The following is a 19,096-nucleotide window of genomic DNA, read 5'->3' on the forward strand; positions in this document are numbered from 1 at the left end:
TACCTACATTCTTTCTACGGATTATCGCACATAACCTGTACGTGCCCTCTACATGAAAATCAGAGAGAGCAAGGGAATGTAAGGTGAGAAAATGAAACATGAATGTCCTAGGAAGTGCAGCGAGCAGGCTGCCTAACACCATATTGATGAAATATGATTCTCCCATGATTTGTCCGTCTGTCAAGTGCTTAATTACCTGAGCTGAATACTGGTCCACTCGTGATAACTAGAGTACGAAGTGGATAGCCCTGTGAACTACGAATTAGCATATTAATTCTACCGCTTTTACCTATCGTTCACACTAGAAACATTTGATGCTAATGCCGTTTGATTATATTGTAATTAGAAGGACTTTAATATTACGAACAAGGCGTAATAGATTGTGCTAGTTTACCCGGATGTTTGGATGGCCTGTTTTTACTTAAATTTAATATATCTACGTTTGCTAATTGAAGAAACATCAGTGTTACTCAGAGCGGATGCATACAGATGACTTGGTTGACAGATGGGTTTGGGAGAGTTGGATGAGAACGGTGTAACCTGGCCTACGCTGAGACCACATCTCATAGTAAACACCAATTATGGGTCACCTTAGACTGGTATTAAGGTAATGGAACTGTATTGTTGACTTTATGGAAGAAATTCATAGGAAATTTAATAATGACAGTACTCAGGTGAACGTAATTTAAAATTTAAGATTAGCTCTTGAAGTCAAGGTAACAATTTTGAAAACTTTAACTGGAATTGTGTAAACTTTAAATAATGTTGGTAAGTTTAGAACCTTGACAAGACACTAACAAAAACTCGCATTCACAGTAAGTAGTGTGAAGTTGCATTACATTATTATGATAGATTTAAAATGAACATAAAATATTTATAAATACAGTGAATACATTGGTCAGCAATCACAATCTGAAACGCCAGTTCTATTTATTGGACACTGAATATACTTTTTGCCTTGGTAGCGCTCTCTGGAATAATTTATTTACAATGTCAGATTCGTCCGATGTGACCGAAGTGGATGAATCCTGGAAGGTTAACCTTGAGATCGCACTGTTAGGTAATCCGAAATGTTTGTTTGTCAACGCTTTTTCGACAATTTTGAGACTGGTAGTTAAAGAGAGATATCTTGGTAATAAAATACGTCAGCTTTGTATAACAATCATATATATAATTATGTTTTATTTTAGGCTAGTCTAGTCACCATGAATCCATTGTGGGCTCCAGTTATTTCACAAAGAATATGACGCCTTAGATTCTCGCATCAGTAAGCTCTCTGAGCTCAGCGCTAGCGCATCCTAGAGGATTATTTCGTTCCACCGGTTTTTTAAAAACGTAAATAACAGGAAGAAATTGTTCACTAAGGATAAAACTGTATGAGAAATGTAGGGCTTATGTCGTTAAGAACGTAGGCCTGATCCCAAACTAATGGTGCACCTGGGCTCCAGGATCCTGAGGGAACAAATGAACTAATTTTTGGTCACTGGCTACCATATGACTGCATTTCCTGACGTTGCTCCACTGCATCGTGGACCAGACCTTTAGGTCAAAGGATCCAGATGTGGCCCCCTAAGAAAATCACCTGTTTCGGTTTCGACACCCGAGCTGTACCATAGCCCACACACAAATCAAGTGAATTGTGTGATGCATATGTATTTGGTGCTCCTTTGTACCAATATTTATGTGTTCAAATAAATAATAATAAATAACCATCAATTTCATCATAGAGCTACTGCTGGAAATAAAGTTCTCGTCGTCTAGATTTTCGGGAATCGACCTACTTCCAGGAGGTTCGCTTATTGACTTAGAATACGCAGATGACATAGTCCTGTTTGGTGAAAACTTACAAAATGCAGTCTTTCAGTAGCACTGAGCAACAATGCCAGGATGTTTGGGATGTGTTTCTCCCCCTCTAAATGCAAATTTTTGCTTCAGGACTGGCCTGCGCCAACACCTGAACTAAGGATAAGGAGTGAACTAGTCGAACGCGTCAACAACTTCACTTGTGTTGGTAGTGTGATCAACCCTAATGGGTTCAGAAAGCTCGTTTGTCTTTTGTCAACTTACGTCACTTATGACGATTAGATATTCGTCTATCAACCGAGGGACGAGTATACTGCTCAGCAGTTCGTTCTGTTTTCCTTCGCGGCTGCAAAACGTGGTCTTTAAGGGTAGAGGATACTCGTAATTCACTAGTATTTGGTCACATATATCTTAAAATTATTGCTCGCATCTTCTGGGATCACCGGGTAAGTAATGGCGAGGTTAGACTCAGGGTATTAGGTAATGGTGGTAAATCAGTTGATGAGGTTGTGAATCTACATCGACTGAGATGGTTGGGTCACGTATTGCGCATGTCCAACCACCGACTACCACGGTGCGTAATGCTGACTACTGTTGGAGATGGTTGCCAAACGAAAACGTGGCATTAGTGATTGGAGTCACTAACTTCTCGTCTTAGCCATGTTGGTAGATGCAGACTACTTTGTCGGGGACCGTGCGACTATCCTAAGCAATAGTTGGAGACTCTGGGTGACATGGTTCAGAGTAGATCACAATGGCGTAGGTGTATACATTCTTTGTCTTCCGTTAAACTGTGAGATTAAAATTAATTTACACTTTTTTTCCACATAAACCACTTCTCTCTCATTGTATAATATCCTTATATTATTACCATTTAAGGTAACTACTATGAATTTGGTGTTGTGCTAATGAGGTATAGGAACTTGGACCAATGCGTGTATGTGCCTGATCCTACGTTGTAGCTGACTGATTCTATTTTAAAACATCAGGATTGAATGTTGTTGAAGGTACGGATCACATACTCAGCTGGTCATTTTAAATACATCTTAGCTACTGTAGTGCTAAAATTACATAGGACGTCGAGTGGCTTTCGTCACAGGCCAAACTTACTATTCAACTATTGCTAATGCCGTAAGTAAAAGAAGTCTAAATTAAAGTGCTATCATATATCTGTGTATTTACGATCAGTACATCTGTATTCGTTCCTCATCGTTTCGACAAATTCTGGGGACCTAGTTAAGAGTAGGATTGGTAAATCACTTTGTTAGATGTTAGATTTTCCGTGAGTGAAAAAAACAACGTACTTTTTAATACATCCATATTAATTTTTCATTCAGATCAGTTGAAAATAGAAATTATCAGCACGTGTCCACTCACAGTTTCGCTCATTAGATTCCGCTACAGTGAAACTTCCGGTTTTCTTCGACAAAGTCAGTTTCACTCTGTATCAGTTAATTTTCTTGTCTGAATCCTCGGGTACATTGTTCATATTTAGAGTGGGTTATTTTCAAGATAACAGATAAAGGTTAGATTTTCCAGCTCGACAGCAAGTAGGATGTTAAACGTTGGTATTAGGAGGCAAAGGATATAATTGTCTAACATATTTTATCCTTATTAGATTCGCAGACGGTTGAAGTTCTCCAATTAATACCGTAGAAAAATCGTTTTTACATAATGCTGTGAACTTATTATTTATTATTTATTTGAACACACAAATATTGGTACAAGAATGCGCCAAATATATATGCGCCACACAAAACAATGAGAATTTAAGGGGAAGGAAAGAAAAGGAGAGAATAATAACGAAGAGATTGATGTAAGGTGATGTAATAATAAGAATGGTAAAAATGGGGGAACGTAAAGGTACAATCAGAAGAAATCTTTCAGTTAAGGAAGACACAACCACTTTTTTATGAAGAAAGTCAGTCAGCTACAACGTAGGACCAGGCACATTTATGCATCGGTCCAAGTTGCCATACCTCATTAACACAACAAGATGGACACGGGATTCATGAAAGTAGTTAATTTAGAGGTGGTAATATATAAAAGAAAGATTGCAATAAGGATATAGTACAAGAAGAAAGAATTAGTTCATAGAAAGAAAGACATGAAGCAATTTTAATCTCTTAGTTTAAGGGAAGATGGAGAGTGTATACACCGACGCCATTGTGATCGATTCTGAGCCATGTCACCAAGAGTCTCCAACCATTGGTTACGACAGTCACGCAGACCCCAACCAAGTAGTTTGTTTCTACCAACATGGCTCAGACTAGAAGTTAGTGACTTCAAGGACTGATGCCACGTTTTGGTTTGGCCGCCCCTGACTTTCTTCCAACCATCGCCAACACTAGTCAGCATTGCGCGTCGTGGTGATCTGTGTTCAGGCATACGTAACACGTGGCCTAACCATCTCAGTCGATGAAGATTCACAACCACATCAACTGAATTACCATCACTCCCTAATACTCTGTGTCTAGCCTCAGTATTACTTACCCGGTGATCCCAGCAGACGCCAGCAATATTTCTAAGGCATCTGTTGTCAAATACTAGCTTACGAGTGTCTTCTACCTTTAATGGCGCAGACCAGTCCTGAAGCAGCACCTGGCATTTACAGGGAGAGAAGCGCATTTCAAACATTCTGGCATTGTTGCTCAGTGCTACCAAAAACTGCATTCTATCAGCGTCTTCACCAAACAGGACTATGTCATCCGCGTATTCTAAGTCGGTAAGTGGACCTCCTGGTATGAGATCAATACCCGAGAATTCAGTCGACGAGAGTGTTATTTCCATCAGTAGGTCTATGATGAAGTTAAACAAAAATGGGGAAAGTGGACAGCCTTGACGGACACCACTTGAGGTCGCGAAAGCAGATGACAGTTCGCCATAAGCTCTGACTCGACTAGTAGTGTTCGAGTAAAGAGCCTTCACAAGGTTTATGTACTTCTGAGGTACGCCTTTCAATGACAGACACTGCCACAGAATCTCGCGGTCTACCGAATCAAATGCTGCTTTCAAGTCAAGAAAGACCACCATTGTCGGGCGCCGATGAGTATGCCTGTGTTCTAGAACCTGATGAATGGTGAATATGTGGTCGATGCAGCCACGACCAGGTCTGAAGCCAGCTTGATTCTTTCGTGTTTGCAGTTCACGAGTCCTAGTTAAGTGTCCGATAATTATCGAGGCTAGTATTTTAGATACGATATTAGTTAAACTAATCCCTCTGTGGTTGTCACAGGATGATTTTGACCCTTTCTTATATATTGGGACGATAAGTGATTGTGACCAGTTAGATGGGATAACGTCTAACTCCCAGATCTTATTTAAAATATTAGTCAACCTAATCGCTAAAATTGATCCACCATCCTTAAAGACCTCTGGAGCCAATCCGTCTAGACCAGCTGCCCTTCCTCGTTTCAGATTAACTATAGCCTTTTGAACTTCTGCTAGAGTTGGGGAACCTACTTCAATGTTCCATTCACGCTGTCTGGGAATGGAGAGTAGTTGTAGAGTAGCTGAACGCCAGCTGAACTGTTCTCTGAAATGTTCCGCCCATCGTTCTAAACGTCTGGACTGAGAGCAGATGAGGGTGTCGTCTTTTTCCGAAATAGTCTGACTTACACTTGATTTATTAATTCCAGTTTCTTTTATTAGTCTGTAGAGCTGTCTTGTGTTCCCTATAGCCGCCACCTTTTCCATCTCTTTTGCTTTCGTTGTCCACCACTGCTCACGGTCGTTCCTTAGACTTTTGGTTAACCTAGATCTGATTTGTTTTCGCTCTCCATCGTGTTCAGAGCCTGATGGGATGAGTTTACGAGAATCCATCAGTGCAATAGACCTTGAGGAAATCCATTGGTTATTTGTAACCCTGTGGTTCAAATCAGTGATAGATGTCACTGCTGTTTGTATAGCTTTCCAAGCAACATCTGGGTCAACCTCATTTTCAGAACTACCTAATTGTGACCTCAGTTGTTCCTGGAACCTACTTTTGGTTTTCTCGCTACTCAATTTAGTTCTAATGGGTCTTTGTACTGTGGCTTTTTGCGTCCAGTGAGGCGCAAGCAGATGCGTGCCCGTATTAGGGTATGGTCGGAGTCCAAGTAGGTACTCCAGAATGAGCGACAATCTTCTACCAACCCTCTCCAACGATGACTGATGGCAATATGGTCTATTTGAGTCCATCTGGGCATTAAAGTCACCTGCTACGAGTACTATGTCTGAACGTTTAGCTTTCTGAAGAAGTTCAGATAGCTTTCTGTAAAATTCATCTTTCACTTCATCTGAGCTGCAGTCAGTGGGAGCGTAGGCAGAAACGACAAAAAGGCAACGATGTGTGTCCCTATCCTTCCGAGTTCTTACGGAGCCGTTTAGCCGAACAGCACATAAACGACTGTTAACGGGGATCCACTCTAACAATGCTTGTTCGCCCTCATGCTTAGTGCTATCCCTACTCCTGCCAGTCCACGAGAGCTGGCCATCGGGTCACCAGATACACGGAGGGTGTATCTCGTTGGCTCTCCGTGTTGCCGAGGTGAGGTCAAGTGAATGACCACACTGGGATCCTGTATGCGTGTTTCAGAGACACAGCATACATCAATGGTACGAGATTCTAGGGTTCTAGCCAAGGAAGCCTGTTGACCGATTTGACATAGGGTGCGTACATTGAAGGCTCCAATGTGTAGTTTGGAGCGAGGTTTCAGTAGACCTGGGACAGTGTTTTGAGCACTAGAATCGTTGGCTATGGTGACATTTGAGGAGGAAGCCGAAAAAGGAAGTTTTGAGGTGAAAGTCGATGTAGGAGGAGTAATAGGAAGTGAAGACAGGTTGATTATGAATACAGTGGTCTTGAGTGCTGTTAGAGGTATGAGGGCGGTTATCACTTCCCGGTTACCCACACCGTGGAGGGGTTCTTCTGGAGGTACCTGAAAAGGAAATTGGATTAGAGGTGGTCTTAGTGACTTGGGAGCATGACCGCAGTGCCCAAGGGACAACTGCTTGAGGTCGGCCACACACGACCTTTTTATGGGTAATTTTTGTGTTAGCTCCATACTTGTTCAGACCTTACCGCCGGAGATGGATATCCGTGAGATAAGGCGAGGTGTGACATTTCTAGGGTCTACCTTTTATAACCACAGCCCTCCTTGTGGGAAGGCAGCATTGCTGTTATGCTGGTTTTCTGAAGGAAACACCTTACTGCTCTCACACCTCTGTACAGTCAGCAGTACGACTTCGCCTTCGGACCTTGGGTTTGTTGCTTTTAGTCTTACTGCTCTTCAACCGACCTGTCTGACATGGTAGGACCTTGAGGAACAGTTGTTCCAGCCAGTATAGCTCCATCTTCTCATCACGATAGGTAAGTCCGACCACCACGTCAAGGTAGCAACAACGGTCGGGAAATAGGAACAATAACGGGGCGGATTTGCATGCATATAGCATACAATTCTCTTTGAACCTAGCACACAACAATAGCATCATGCACTGTCCCATCGCCCTTGGCCGATCAGGCAACCCGAAAGTTACGAGAACACCATCAGGGCATACGACAGGCTAGGTACCCCGGTCAAGAAAATAATAACCACTGGAGCTTAGGGTAATAACCACCAGGCCAGGGTACATACAGTCCAGCACGAAGCCAGGTGCATGCATCGTTAAAGAGGTTACAGCAGGATCGCCACTGGCTTCTATTCTGAGCCATATCTGATAACGTCTCTAATCACTGTGTAGCACCATCTCTCGGACCCCAGCCAGGGAGTCGTGAAGGACCAACAGAAGCCAGTCCTTTTCAGCTTTCTTTCATCCCACGACACCGTGTCATATACTGACCACCTCCGCTTTTTCGAACCAGTCACAGAGTCGGCAAATAATGCATGACGTGGAATTCTCTGGGACGACATTCGTAGAACATGTTCAAGCCACCGAAGTCGGTGTTTCAAGATGGTGACATCGATTGCATTATCGTCTCTGTGCCCGAACACACGATGCCGAACCTCTGCATTACTAACATGGTGTCGCCACTGGATGTCAGCAATCCTTCGGAGACAACGATGACCGAACACGGAGAGTCGTCTAACGTTCTCAACTCGGAGAGACCAGGTTTCACAAGCATGGAGCAAAACTGCTCTCACCGATGCGTTGTAGATCCGACCTTTTACAGCCAGATTAACGTCACGAAGGCGCCAAATATGGCCTGGATTGGCATAAGCCGCTCTGTCTTCCACTATACGTGCATTGATCTCATCACTCACACCACCACCAGCACTTATGCAGCTACCTGGATACACGAACTTCTCGGCCAGTTGAACTGCCCTTCGAAAAATTCTGCCCATCGTCTAAGACGTCGATGGATGTTAGTGATTGGCATCCTGTCATCCTCACAGATTGTTTCGCTCACACCAGACTTCTTGCTGCCAGTGGCTCGGATGAGTTAGAAGGGCTTCCGGTAGTTACCAGATGCAGCTGCTGCTTCCAGCTCATTAGCATGCTCCGACCACCTGGATTCTCGGTCCTTACGCAAGCTTTGCCTGGTTTCATTACGTAACAGCCTTCGTTTGTGGTCAAACTCACGGTCATCCGGAGCAGACCGACGGGCTTCGATGAGTTGTAAGGAACCAGAAGAAACCCAGTGCTTATAAGCGGGACATTTCGCGAAACCGTAAGCGGATTTACTCGCCATTTTCATGGCGTCATGCAATTGCAACCAATGTTCATCTTTACTTTTCGGTGGAATGGTAGCTAGCCTAGAAGCTAGCTCGGTTCGATAATTACTTGCAACAGAAGTTGCAACCAACTTGCTAATATCAATCCGTTGATGGCGGTCACTTCGTTGTCCACTGAAAAGTAAGGTAAGATGGGCGCAGACCTAGGCATGATCAGAGTCCAGATAGGTGCTCCAAAAGGAGCGGAAGTCTTGTGCACAACCACTCCAGCGGTAGCTGATCGCGATGTGATCAATCTGAGTCCAGGCTTGGGATGCAGATGGAGGACGCCAGGTGGCACATCGGCGATGACTGTGCTGAAAGTTAGTGCTAGCCAGAAACAGGTTGTGGTCTGTGCATAGTTGCAGTAGACGGACCCCGTTATCTGTCCTGTGATCAACAATCCCCCATCGGCCACCTAAACGACTCTCTTCTGTGCCTAGACGTCCGACCTGAGCATTCAAGTCTCCGGCTAGTCCTACAGTATCTGTAGAACTCACTTTCTGGAGAAGAACAGTTAACTGGTGGTAGAATTCATCCTTGAATGCATCTGGGCTGCAATCTGTCGTTGCATACTCGGAGATGACGAAAAGACATCGTTTCTCAAGCCGATTTCTTCTCACTTTGATGGAACTCTCTAATCTAACAGCACATAACCGACTGTTAATGGGGATCCAGTCGATTAGTGCTGCCTCAGCTCTAGCGCTAAGTGCGACAACAACGCCAGCGAGACCAGACGAAGATGCCACAGGGTCCTCGGATAAACGCACGTAAGACAAGCTTTTCGAAGCGACAGATGTAGAGCGGATTTGTAGTACTTCACCAGAGTCTTGAATACGGGTCTCGGCTAGACAACAAACGTCAATATTAAGACTTTCCAAAGACATAGCTAGCCCTATATGTTGTCCGACCTGCATAAGTGTGCGAACGTTGAAGGTAACCAGTTTGAATGGTGCACGTGGTTTCAGAAAAACTGTTTCAGTACTCATATTCGGTGGTAAAATACGATTTTCAACTGGACAGTGACTCGAGAACGTTTAGATAGAGTCGAATTTCCACCAAAGACGAGCTGCTGTATAGGTCGAAATAATAAGTATAGACAGAGTAGGAATAAAAAAGGGTGAATAATGTTGTAGTAAATAATAATAATAATAATAATAATAATAATAATAATAATAATAATAATAATAATAATAATAATAATAATAATAATAATAATTTGGATCATTTGATTGTTATTCGAAGCGAGAAAAGTAGTTTCCATAGATAGGGTTCATCATTTGTGTGTGGGCTGTGATACTGCCTGGGTGCGCAGACCGAAGGAGGTGGTTGTCTTAGGGGGCCACACCCCGAGCCTTTGATCTAAAGGTCTAACCCACAAGGCAGTGGAGCATCGTAAGGAGATGCAGTCCCATGGTAGCCGGTGACCGAAAATTGGTTCATACGTCATTTGTTCTCTCAGGATACTGGAGCTCATGTGCACGATTGGTTTGGAATCCGGTTAAAGCGCCGGACATTCACTTTTCGTCCTTTAATTTTCGTAAACAACACCCCCATCACGAGAATGCAGTGAGTAGGACTTCTCTGGCCGATGCTGTATACGCGTGGCCGTGTGAGAGTATTTGGAGAGGGAGGGCGGGCCCATCCCACTCTCGGTCATACCAGGGCATTTGGGGGCTACTACTTTTGTTGATCCAGAAGTAGAAGTTCTGTTAGGGGTTCAAAATAATGTTTTTGTTCGGTAAGTAAGGGTACAGATGTAGTAAATTGGAAAAGCTTGACATCCCTAAGAATATATTACCATAGCAAGAACAACTACTCTTTTTCATGACTTCTGTTTTGTTTATTCTGGTCTTATCACTGCCTTTTTTTCTCTTTAGAGGATGCTGACATTTTTCGAATTCGGGATATTTGTGCCATGCGTCCTGTCCCTGAAAATCTACGCCCTGACGTTTGGCGCATATGTCTGAGGTTGGACACTCAGTCGCAAGCAATGGCTACATTTAACGATGTTTTCGAATTAGAAAATCAGTCACAACTTCATGAAGATTGTGAGTTGGCTTCTAAGGAGTTATTTAATCGTCTGACCAAACAGCATAGTCTTCAACAGTCGAAAAATATCTCTAATCTGTCAGTGAACAGTGATAATGATGATTCAGATTTAGAAGCGTCATCCCTCAGTATGTTCCTCCCACCAGCTGCAAAGATATCTAGTGATTTGGAATCTGTTTTAACACATTTCGCTCAGACTTATCGTTTGAAATATAGTTCAATCAACGGTTGGGTATCAATACTTAAAGTACTTTTCATTGTCCTGAAACCGACCAATCGGTCGGAACTGTATGCGAGTTTTGTTTCATTCTACCATCGTTTCGTTGCTACGGGAGTAAATATTGATCAATGTGTAAGCGTAGTTTTCCGTTTGTTGTTGCAATATCACGAACCAAAGTTGTGCAGCTTTTTGGATTCATTAAAAGTTAGTCCTGAAAGTTATTTCATACCTTGGATGTCAAATCTTTACGCTGATTTTATATCAGAAGATGTTATACCATCCCTATGGGATTTATATTTCTTGAAGTCGGATCCTTTGCTTGGCTTCTATATTGGATTACTACTTATTGTTAATACCAAGTCCGTTCTTCTTAACCAACAGTTCGATAAAACTGAGGATAATGAAAATGATTCCAATACAAATAATTTACTTTCGTATACTAATGATCAGACTTCTTTCGGTAAGTATGAATTTTGAATATTATCTATTTTTCCTTCAAATATATATGAATTGTTTATTTATAATTAGCATAAGATCGTCCAACCTCATGTCAAATTAAAGTTTGGCTTAATTTTTCAGGCTCCGGACTTTCTCTTAGTGAGTTGTCAATTTAAAGATCACGTATCTATTGCGGTTTTTCTATTTGATTCATTCCTCAAATAACAAATAAAACTCAGTCTCTTAGATCTGTGTTAAGTATGTATGCTAAGTTGGATTTATTATCTACTAATTAGCTGTTATTGTGACTTTTTCGATCGTAATATAACCAAATAAAGTCAGTCAGTCAGTCAGTAACAACGTAGAATTTCGTACGTACGTACATCAGTTCGAGTTGCCACACCACATTAGCATAGAGATGCAGTGGTCGATTCAAATCCCGTAGTGGTAGAGGTAGTAAGAGCATAAGCAGTAATCGGGAAGATTGGGGTTTGGAGATGTTATTTAAAGAGTATAATCCAGTGAAATAAATTTGGAAAGAGGAAAAAAAAGACACGAAGCATTCAGAAGATTAGAATTTGGGAGAACACAAAGAGTGTATGCACCTGCGCCATTGCAAACGATTTTGAGCCATATCATTCAGGGTCTCTAACCATCGGTTGCTATCATCTCGCGGTCCCCAACCAGGTAGTCTACACCTACCGACATGACTCAGACCACTTGTCAGTGACTTCATGGACTTGTGCCATGTTTTGGTCTGGCCGCCCCTAGCTTTCTTCCAACCTACTCCTATACCACTGAACATCTCACGTCGAGGCAGTCGGTCGTTGGGCATACGTAACACGTGTCCAAGCCATCTCAACTAATGAAGTTTCACTACGTCATCAATTGATTTGCCATCCTTACCTAGTACCCGTTTCCTAACAACTGCATTACTTACTCGGTGGTCCCAGGATATACGAGCAATGTTTCGAAGACACCTATGATCAAATACTAGTAACCTACGAATATCCTCTACTCTTACCGGCCATGTTTCACTGCCATAAAGTAGGACGGAACGAACTGCTGCGCAGTAAACCCGTCCTTTGGTTGATAGACGGATATCTCGCCTACGCCATAAATGACGCAAGTTGGTAAAAGCTAGTCGAGCCTTCTGTATCCGTGTTGAGATTTCGTCACAAACCAGACCACAAGGGCTGATGAGACTTCCCAGATAAGTGAAGCGATCGACACGCTCAATTACTTCACTCCCTATCATTAGTTCGGGTGTCAATGCAACCCAATCCTGAAGCAACATTTTGCATTTCGAGGGGGAGAATCGCATCCCAAACATGCCTGCATTGTTGCTTAGAGTGGTCAGAAGACTCTGCATTTTGTCAGCGTCTTCGCCAAATATACACCAGACTTCATTTGAAAGTTTATCCGGAGAAGTGATTTTGTGGGACTTTGATTATTTTAGTAGCTCACTCTTTTGACTCTTTGATCAAACTAAATACATTCTTGTCTGCTGGGAAACACTTTATAATCCAACTCCTGCTTCGGTTTGGGTACTCGGGCAGTATCACAGCCCTCACACATATCAAATGAGATTTGTGTGGCGCATATGTATTTGGTGCCTCCTTACACCAATATCTATGTGTTAAAATAAATAAATTATAATCCAATTGTTGATTCAGTATTTAATCATCCAACTTGAATTAGTTTTCGGTGTACAGTAGTCATTATTATATTATATTATAAACACCCTCTTCACTTTCAATTTAGTCAAGTTCACAGGTTCCTGTTGTCTAGCAGAAGTTATAAGAAATCCATCTGCGAGTAGAAACTATTTTCCCTCGTACTTAATAGTTCCACACCATTTAAATCATGATAGCTCATCTATGGACGACTAGTGTACAAATTTGTATATATATATTTATAGTGTTAACTATTAGAAAATCATACAGGGTTATCTAAAACAACCTTTTTCAGTTGTGTTATCAGTATAGTCTTGTGAAGTGCAGTGAAGATCTCATCTGTTATCTTACCATAACTAACCATTTCTGTGTTTCCCAAATCATTATATTTACTTCTGGAATAGTATAGTGTTTAATGCAAGTCGGTTTAAACTTGAACTTTGTGTCATTTATAGAATTTTAGAGATGTTTTCCACTACTACATGCTGATGTTAAGTGATATCATCAGTATAGAATTTATACATATGAGGGGTTGATGGTACTTTATACTATTGGCTAATTTCCTTTCCTTTCTTGCTTTTAGAAAAGGTTAGGAATTTAATAATTAATCTTCCTAAACCGATGTGTGTTGGTGATTTGACAAGTTTAGTTGATATTATCGAAGTGTTCATCAACAACACGCCGATTTCTTTCCGGTCTCGATACCTTCCTATACTTTTTGGTAACGCTCAAATTGAGTCAGAACGTTCAGTTTTATTCGATGCCTTATGCATGCCAATTACTATCCAAGAAGTCCTCGATGCCCAATCAATGTGCCTACAAGATTATGGTCTTAATAATTCGTCTATTACACTACCAGATAACCCATCTGACTCGACAACTGATCTTCGCTATCTTCTTGTTGATTGTCGTCCTGCAGAGCAATATAATGCTGGTCACTTACCAACTGCTTTTTTCCTGGACTCATCTTTGATTATGTCTGAACCCCTAAAATTTCAAAATGCCGTTAAGGTTAGTTTTACTAAGTGTGATTACTGTTGAATTAAAAAAAGTGAGTATTTAACTACATTTAACAATCAAAGTGTAATTATCGTTATATCCTATTTTCACCTCTTATTCTTAGTACTAAGTTTAATTTTGAATGGTTTGTTGTTTGGGCTGCTAATCTATTAGGAATAAGTATTTAAAAAAGTTAAGCGTTAACTGAAAATAGATCATAGTGACTAACTGGCATCTAGCTTTTATCTTAAATCTTGAAAATCCTGTTCTGGCTTTATTCATTCTTCCTATCTATATACTTCTTTTCGACATTTGTTTCTTTTTCATTGTGATAGTAAGAATTACAACAGCTCAGGTTTTTTTGCTCATTATTTTTAGTACCTCAAACTTCCAGTTAGTCGGATTAAATGATTTAATTATCATGATAATTTTAGAAAGTAATTTCTAATTCTCCATTAAATCTAATTCGAATAGAATAAAACAAATAGCTGAGCCAGAATGCCTTTTTATTTCTATGAGTTCTTCTTAGATGCTTATAATTTTAATCCTCCTATCCAGAAGGGAGGATAATAATACATTACCTAAACATGGTTACTCAAGTTTTAAATCTTCAATTTTATTTGCTCTTAAATTTACCGTTCGAACACAGATCAGACGTTGGGTGCTGGTATTTTTGCAATGTATTTGGCATAAAATTTTTCGTTTAAAGATGGAGGGAAATGATTTCCTTGAAAATATTCCAAATTATACGGCTGTAGGTTCTATGAGATTGTGTTGTTGCAGTTCTATAAGGCGAAAATATTTAGAATTTTCAAAATATGGCCAAAACACTGTTATGGAGCAGAGTTCTATGTCATTTAATTCAGTCGTGTAATTTTGTCCTTGTATGTAACTTAAGCTAGGTCTTTTATTGTGTTTAGAATTAGTTTTATAATTCCGTTTCTTCAGTACCATGAAAATGAAGTCGATATTAACTTTTTGTGTGTTAGTAGAGAAAAACTACCAAATGTTTGATGGCCATATCCATTTAAATATGGAACTTTCCGGAGTGTCATGACATTTTGTCCAATAAACGTATTTTATTGTTACAACTAACCGTATAGTCTTCAGTATTCACTTGTCTTTTGACCACTGTACCAGTTATAACAGTTAATTTTAATCTTTAATCTGTGGGTGAAATTTATGGTATTTCAACCAAGCGTTGCTGTAAAAATGCAAATAAATTATGTTACCTCAATCGTCACTCAATTTTCCCTAGTTGTGCATCTACTAAATGTAGTGGTGGTGTCCGATATATTTTATTGCTTTTCCTCATAATGTAACGGCAGAATAGTTAGCTGGTTTGATCCCTTGTCTATACCATTTACTCGAGATGTTAATTTAGCTTCATCCCTCTAGTCCTTGATATAGAGTCACATTAGAAACACAGATAGACATGGTACAATGTGCAAACCTACGTTGTTCGTGGCTTCAATGATCTCTATCAGGAGACATTTATACTTCGTCGAACGCGGCATGTTCTTCCACAGTTTCGAGATGGTCATTCAAAGCTAATGACAGGATGAGTATAACTAGCTGGGTCTACATGAGCTTTGGCTGGAGCGAATGTAATATATTGCTCATTTCGACCCGTCCCACACTTTAACTTATAATTTTAACTTTGAAGTTAAAGTTAGTTAGCCTAAACCTTGATAATTAAACGAAAATATGATGTTTATGTGCGAGATTAGTGCCTGTTCATGTGTGCTATCTAGGTTATTGTATGCTATCAAAGTGAAGTATACAGTGATAAAAACCTAGTGTCCAAAAATCTTTAATGATATGGTTCAAAGAAGATCACCATGTTAATACATTTACGATTTATTTTTGATTCTTGAATATTTTACTATTTTGTACTTATTATTCCCCATTAAGTTGCAATAATTTGCTAGTTAATTGCTTTCTCTTAAAATTACTCTTAATGATTTTTTTATATCGGTAAGAAGTGCGACAATTTGAATTAACAAATTATTTCGTGAAATTCTTCGTTAATTGTGTTTTGTTGTCGGATTTTAAAGCACTTATAAGATAGAGAGAACGTTCGAATTTTAGCCGTATTGAATCCATTACTGAAATGTCGGTTTACACTACGTTATTATGGAAATATTGAGATTAGGGTAAATTCGATTGGACTTCTTCGAACTATCAAAACATTTTCGATAGTTACAGAAACACTGTACAAAGCTAAAGGGAAGTTTACCACAAAAAAACTTTCTTATTTTCATAAAACATTTAAATCTACTTGTTGGTTGAATATCAGAAACGTTATTGGATGCAACTAACAGGCTATAGTCAGTTATGTAAATGATGGAAACCAACTTAAGTTGTTCGGAGTCATGTTGACTAGCTCCAATTGTTTTTAAAGTAAACCGTGAAAATTTTGTAATTCTACTTTTTGGAAAAAAGAACGTATTAAATCGCAAACAACATTCCCCGGAATTAACATGAATTTTTATTTTTGTTTGTAATAAATGGTAATGCTGATTACCCAAAGTGTTAAATGAATCAAAAATAAGTTTATATTCTTTCTTCATAAATTGATTATACTGATAGAACCCTAGCATTGACTGTTATCACACTGCATATTTTTACATTTTTTAAACAGTTTTTATTATCAACTCAAGAACGGTCACTTGCTGCTGGTTCATATGCTGTTGGAAAGCATATCACATTTTTAAGTACTGGGAGAAAAGACGAAGATCAACTAGCTAATATGGTTGTAGCTGAGTTTCTCCGGCAAAACACACCATATGTCAGTTTGATTGAAGGTGGTTATACAGCTTTACATGAAGTCTTAGGTACTTATGAAGTTGGTAGGAGTTTAATTGGTCATGAACCTACAATATGTTTAGGATGTATTGGAGGAAAAAACTTTGTACCTTTATCAACTTCTGATAGTAAAATGGATTCATCATGTTTAATAAATGAAAAAGCAAAAGTACAACCAGTTAACTCTTCGAGTGTTGGTTTATTCTCTAAATTCTCAAATGCAATATTTAATACTGGCCGTAGTTTGGATCAAGTACCAAAACTTTTGAAACTTTCAAGTGTAAGTTCAGTGCCAACAACAACAATCAAAACTGATACAACCCCTACATACCAACCTGTTCAGAGTAAAGAAACAAAAAAACCCGTTGCTTACAGAAATACATCATCTGTATTCAGTATTGATGATGACTATGACGAAGATGATCTATGTGATGATGAAGCTGAGACTATTACAAACAGTCCCAATCATACAGAAAAAGAAGCAAGAAATGCGACGTTATCTGAACAGTCAACTTGGTTAAAACGTTTTGTTAAAGCATCTACACATGTTGCACCTGACATGGATGGGGATTTCCCCCCTCGAATTGATGGTATGGACAGCTGTGAAGTTGGCGATTTAATTGATACTACCCGGTGGTCTAGACGGCCAGAAGTAAGAGGTGTATTTAGTACCCGATTTATAAGGCCTAATGGACAATTAGGCGATAGTGGTTTACTTGTTTTAGCAGAACGTCATTTAATTTTGTTGCGTCATCCAACTCCTCGACTTCCTAACCAACTCATTAACTCTCTTAGTTCTACTTTACAGTCTGTTTTTAACAAAAAGAATCCAAAATCATCTGAATATTCGGCTATTCAAAAACCAACTACAGTTCTCCCGAAATATGCTGTTGTTTATCGATCAATTCCCTTATCTATGGTAGTGAAAATCACGTCAAATCGTCGTTTCCCGGAATGTATTACATTTCACTATTGTCCACATGACGAAGGCGATATGCTAAAACTAAACGATCAGTCATTATTTAGTATGAAAGATCGATTATATATCAATAAAGCAGGCGAAGCAGTGAAAATGGTAAAAACTGCCATCTTTACTACTGTTGCATCATTGGAAACGTAGTATTACTCATATTGCGGTCTTGTTTTATTATTTTCTTTGTACACTATGTGTTTTGCACTGATGATTTTATTTATGTTTATTTTTTCTTATGTCATCTGTCAATCAGGAAAGTTGGATTTTGAAAGTAAATTAAAGTTTTTGTTTTTCGTACATTTCTTCTAATTTGAACAATAACTTTTTGTTTTGATTACATAAAACTGTGATGTTTAGGTGAAAAATAGTATCTAGATAAAATTTTTAGCACTATTCTTTCAATCACCAATGCACTTTCTCGTCATATCACTGTAATTATAGTTAACTTTATTCACTCTCTTACCTTCAAGGTTAAAGTCTCATTTTGTTCGTATTGAAGTGTTTTTATTTGGGATTATCAAAGGAGCTGTGCATTAATTTTTTTCGTTTAATTTAACTAATTTTTACAAAACAGATTGTCAACCAGATGAATCTCTCTCTCTCTCTCTCTCTCTCTATATATATATATATATATATATATATATATATATATATATATATATATATCATGTTCTGAATTCCTGAACATATGTGGTGAGCCTGTCAGTGCTGCAAAAGTCACACCATAGAGATAAACTGGGGGAGTTTCAATGCAATCATCCGTCTAAATCAAAAAAAGGAAGGAAAAATTGAAGCGAGTATATGGGTGATGGTGCCTGTTCTAGGGAAAGTTTCGATAGTTTGCCAGTCCACCAAATATTTTCATCGACAGGTTCACTTAATATCAGTCAAAAGTGCGCCAGAGATCTCAGGCACTCAACTGTTAGCAAACTCTTCTGCGGTTTTAAAGATACTAAAAATGCACTCATCAGAAAAACTTGTATTGGATCAATCGTTCTCACTTTGGGATTCTCAATAGCTTCCGTAGCATCAACAAGCTGATTCGCTAGTGTACACACTCTTTAGAAACACTAAACCAGTTAAAAGTGGCGAGAGTGAATACTGGAGATGATGACGAACAATGTTTAACAAAAATGATGTCATTTGCAATGCAACTTCACGGTTCCCTATCTAACTTCTAATGAAGGGCGCTAATTTCGCACTAAAGAAACTTAGTTTTATGTCTTAGTTGTGTTATGTTCAAGTTGAGTAATCTTCATTACTATACGAATTTAAGTTGTTTGCAAGATGCGTTAGACTTCATCTGACGAAAGGTAGTGTGAAATCGAATACTAGACAACTGTCTTCATGTTCGCCTAGTTCAAATATGTCACATTTGTGCGAGCATATCAAATTTCGTCGGCTAACTCGTTATATCGTATACACTACGCTTCAA

General features: G+C 39.4%; 1 protein-coding gene across 1 annotated transcript; it reads left to right on the top strand.

Moving 5' to 3' along the window:
• The first annotated feature begins 749 nt into the window (after positions 1–749).
• MS3_00001207 (uncharacterized protein) lies at positions 750–18,277 on the top strand. The gene is made up of 5 exons (XM_051208690.1): positions 750–815; positions 853–1,060; positions 10,376–11,227; positions 13,465–13,892; positions 16,525–18,277. Exons 2-5 carry the CDS (start codon positions 991–993, stop codon positions 17,806–17,808), a joined length of 2,634 nt encoding a protein of 877 aa, XP_051071897.1. The 5' UTR covers positions 750–815; positions 853–990; the 3' UTR covers positions 17,809–18,277.
• Positions 18,278–19,096: the final 819 nt, after the last annotated feature.

This window comes from Schistosoma haematobium, chromosome ZW (assembly GCF_000699445.3).
Source record: "Schistosoma haematobium chromosome ZW, whole genome shotgun sequence".
Classification (NCBI taxonomy): domain Eukaryota; kingdom Metazoa; phylum Platyhelminthes; class Trematoda; order Strigeidida; family Schistosomatidae; genus Schistosoma; species Schistosoma haematobium.

Excerpts from the sequence above, each read along its gene's own strand:
- MS3_00001207 (XM_051208690.1), top strand. The coding sequence starts at position 991 with ATGTCAGATTCGTCCGATGTGACCGAAGTGGATGAATCCTGGAAGGTT. Across the intron at positions 1,061-10,375 it reads CCTTGAGATCGCACTGTTAG|AGGATGCTGACATTTTTCGA; the intron begins GTAATCCGAAAT and ends TTTTCTCTTTAG. Across the intron at positions 13,893-16,524 it reads AATTTCAAAATGCCGTTAAG|TTTTTATTATCAACTCAAGA; the intron begins GTTAGTTTTACT and ends TTTTTTAAACAG.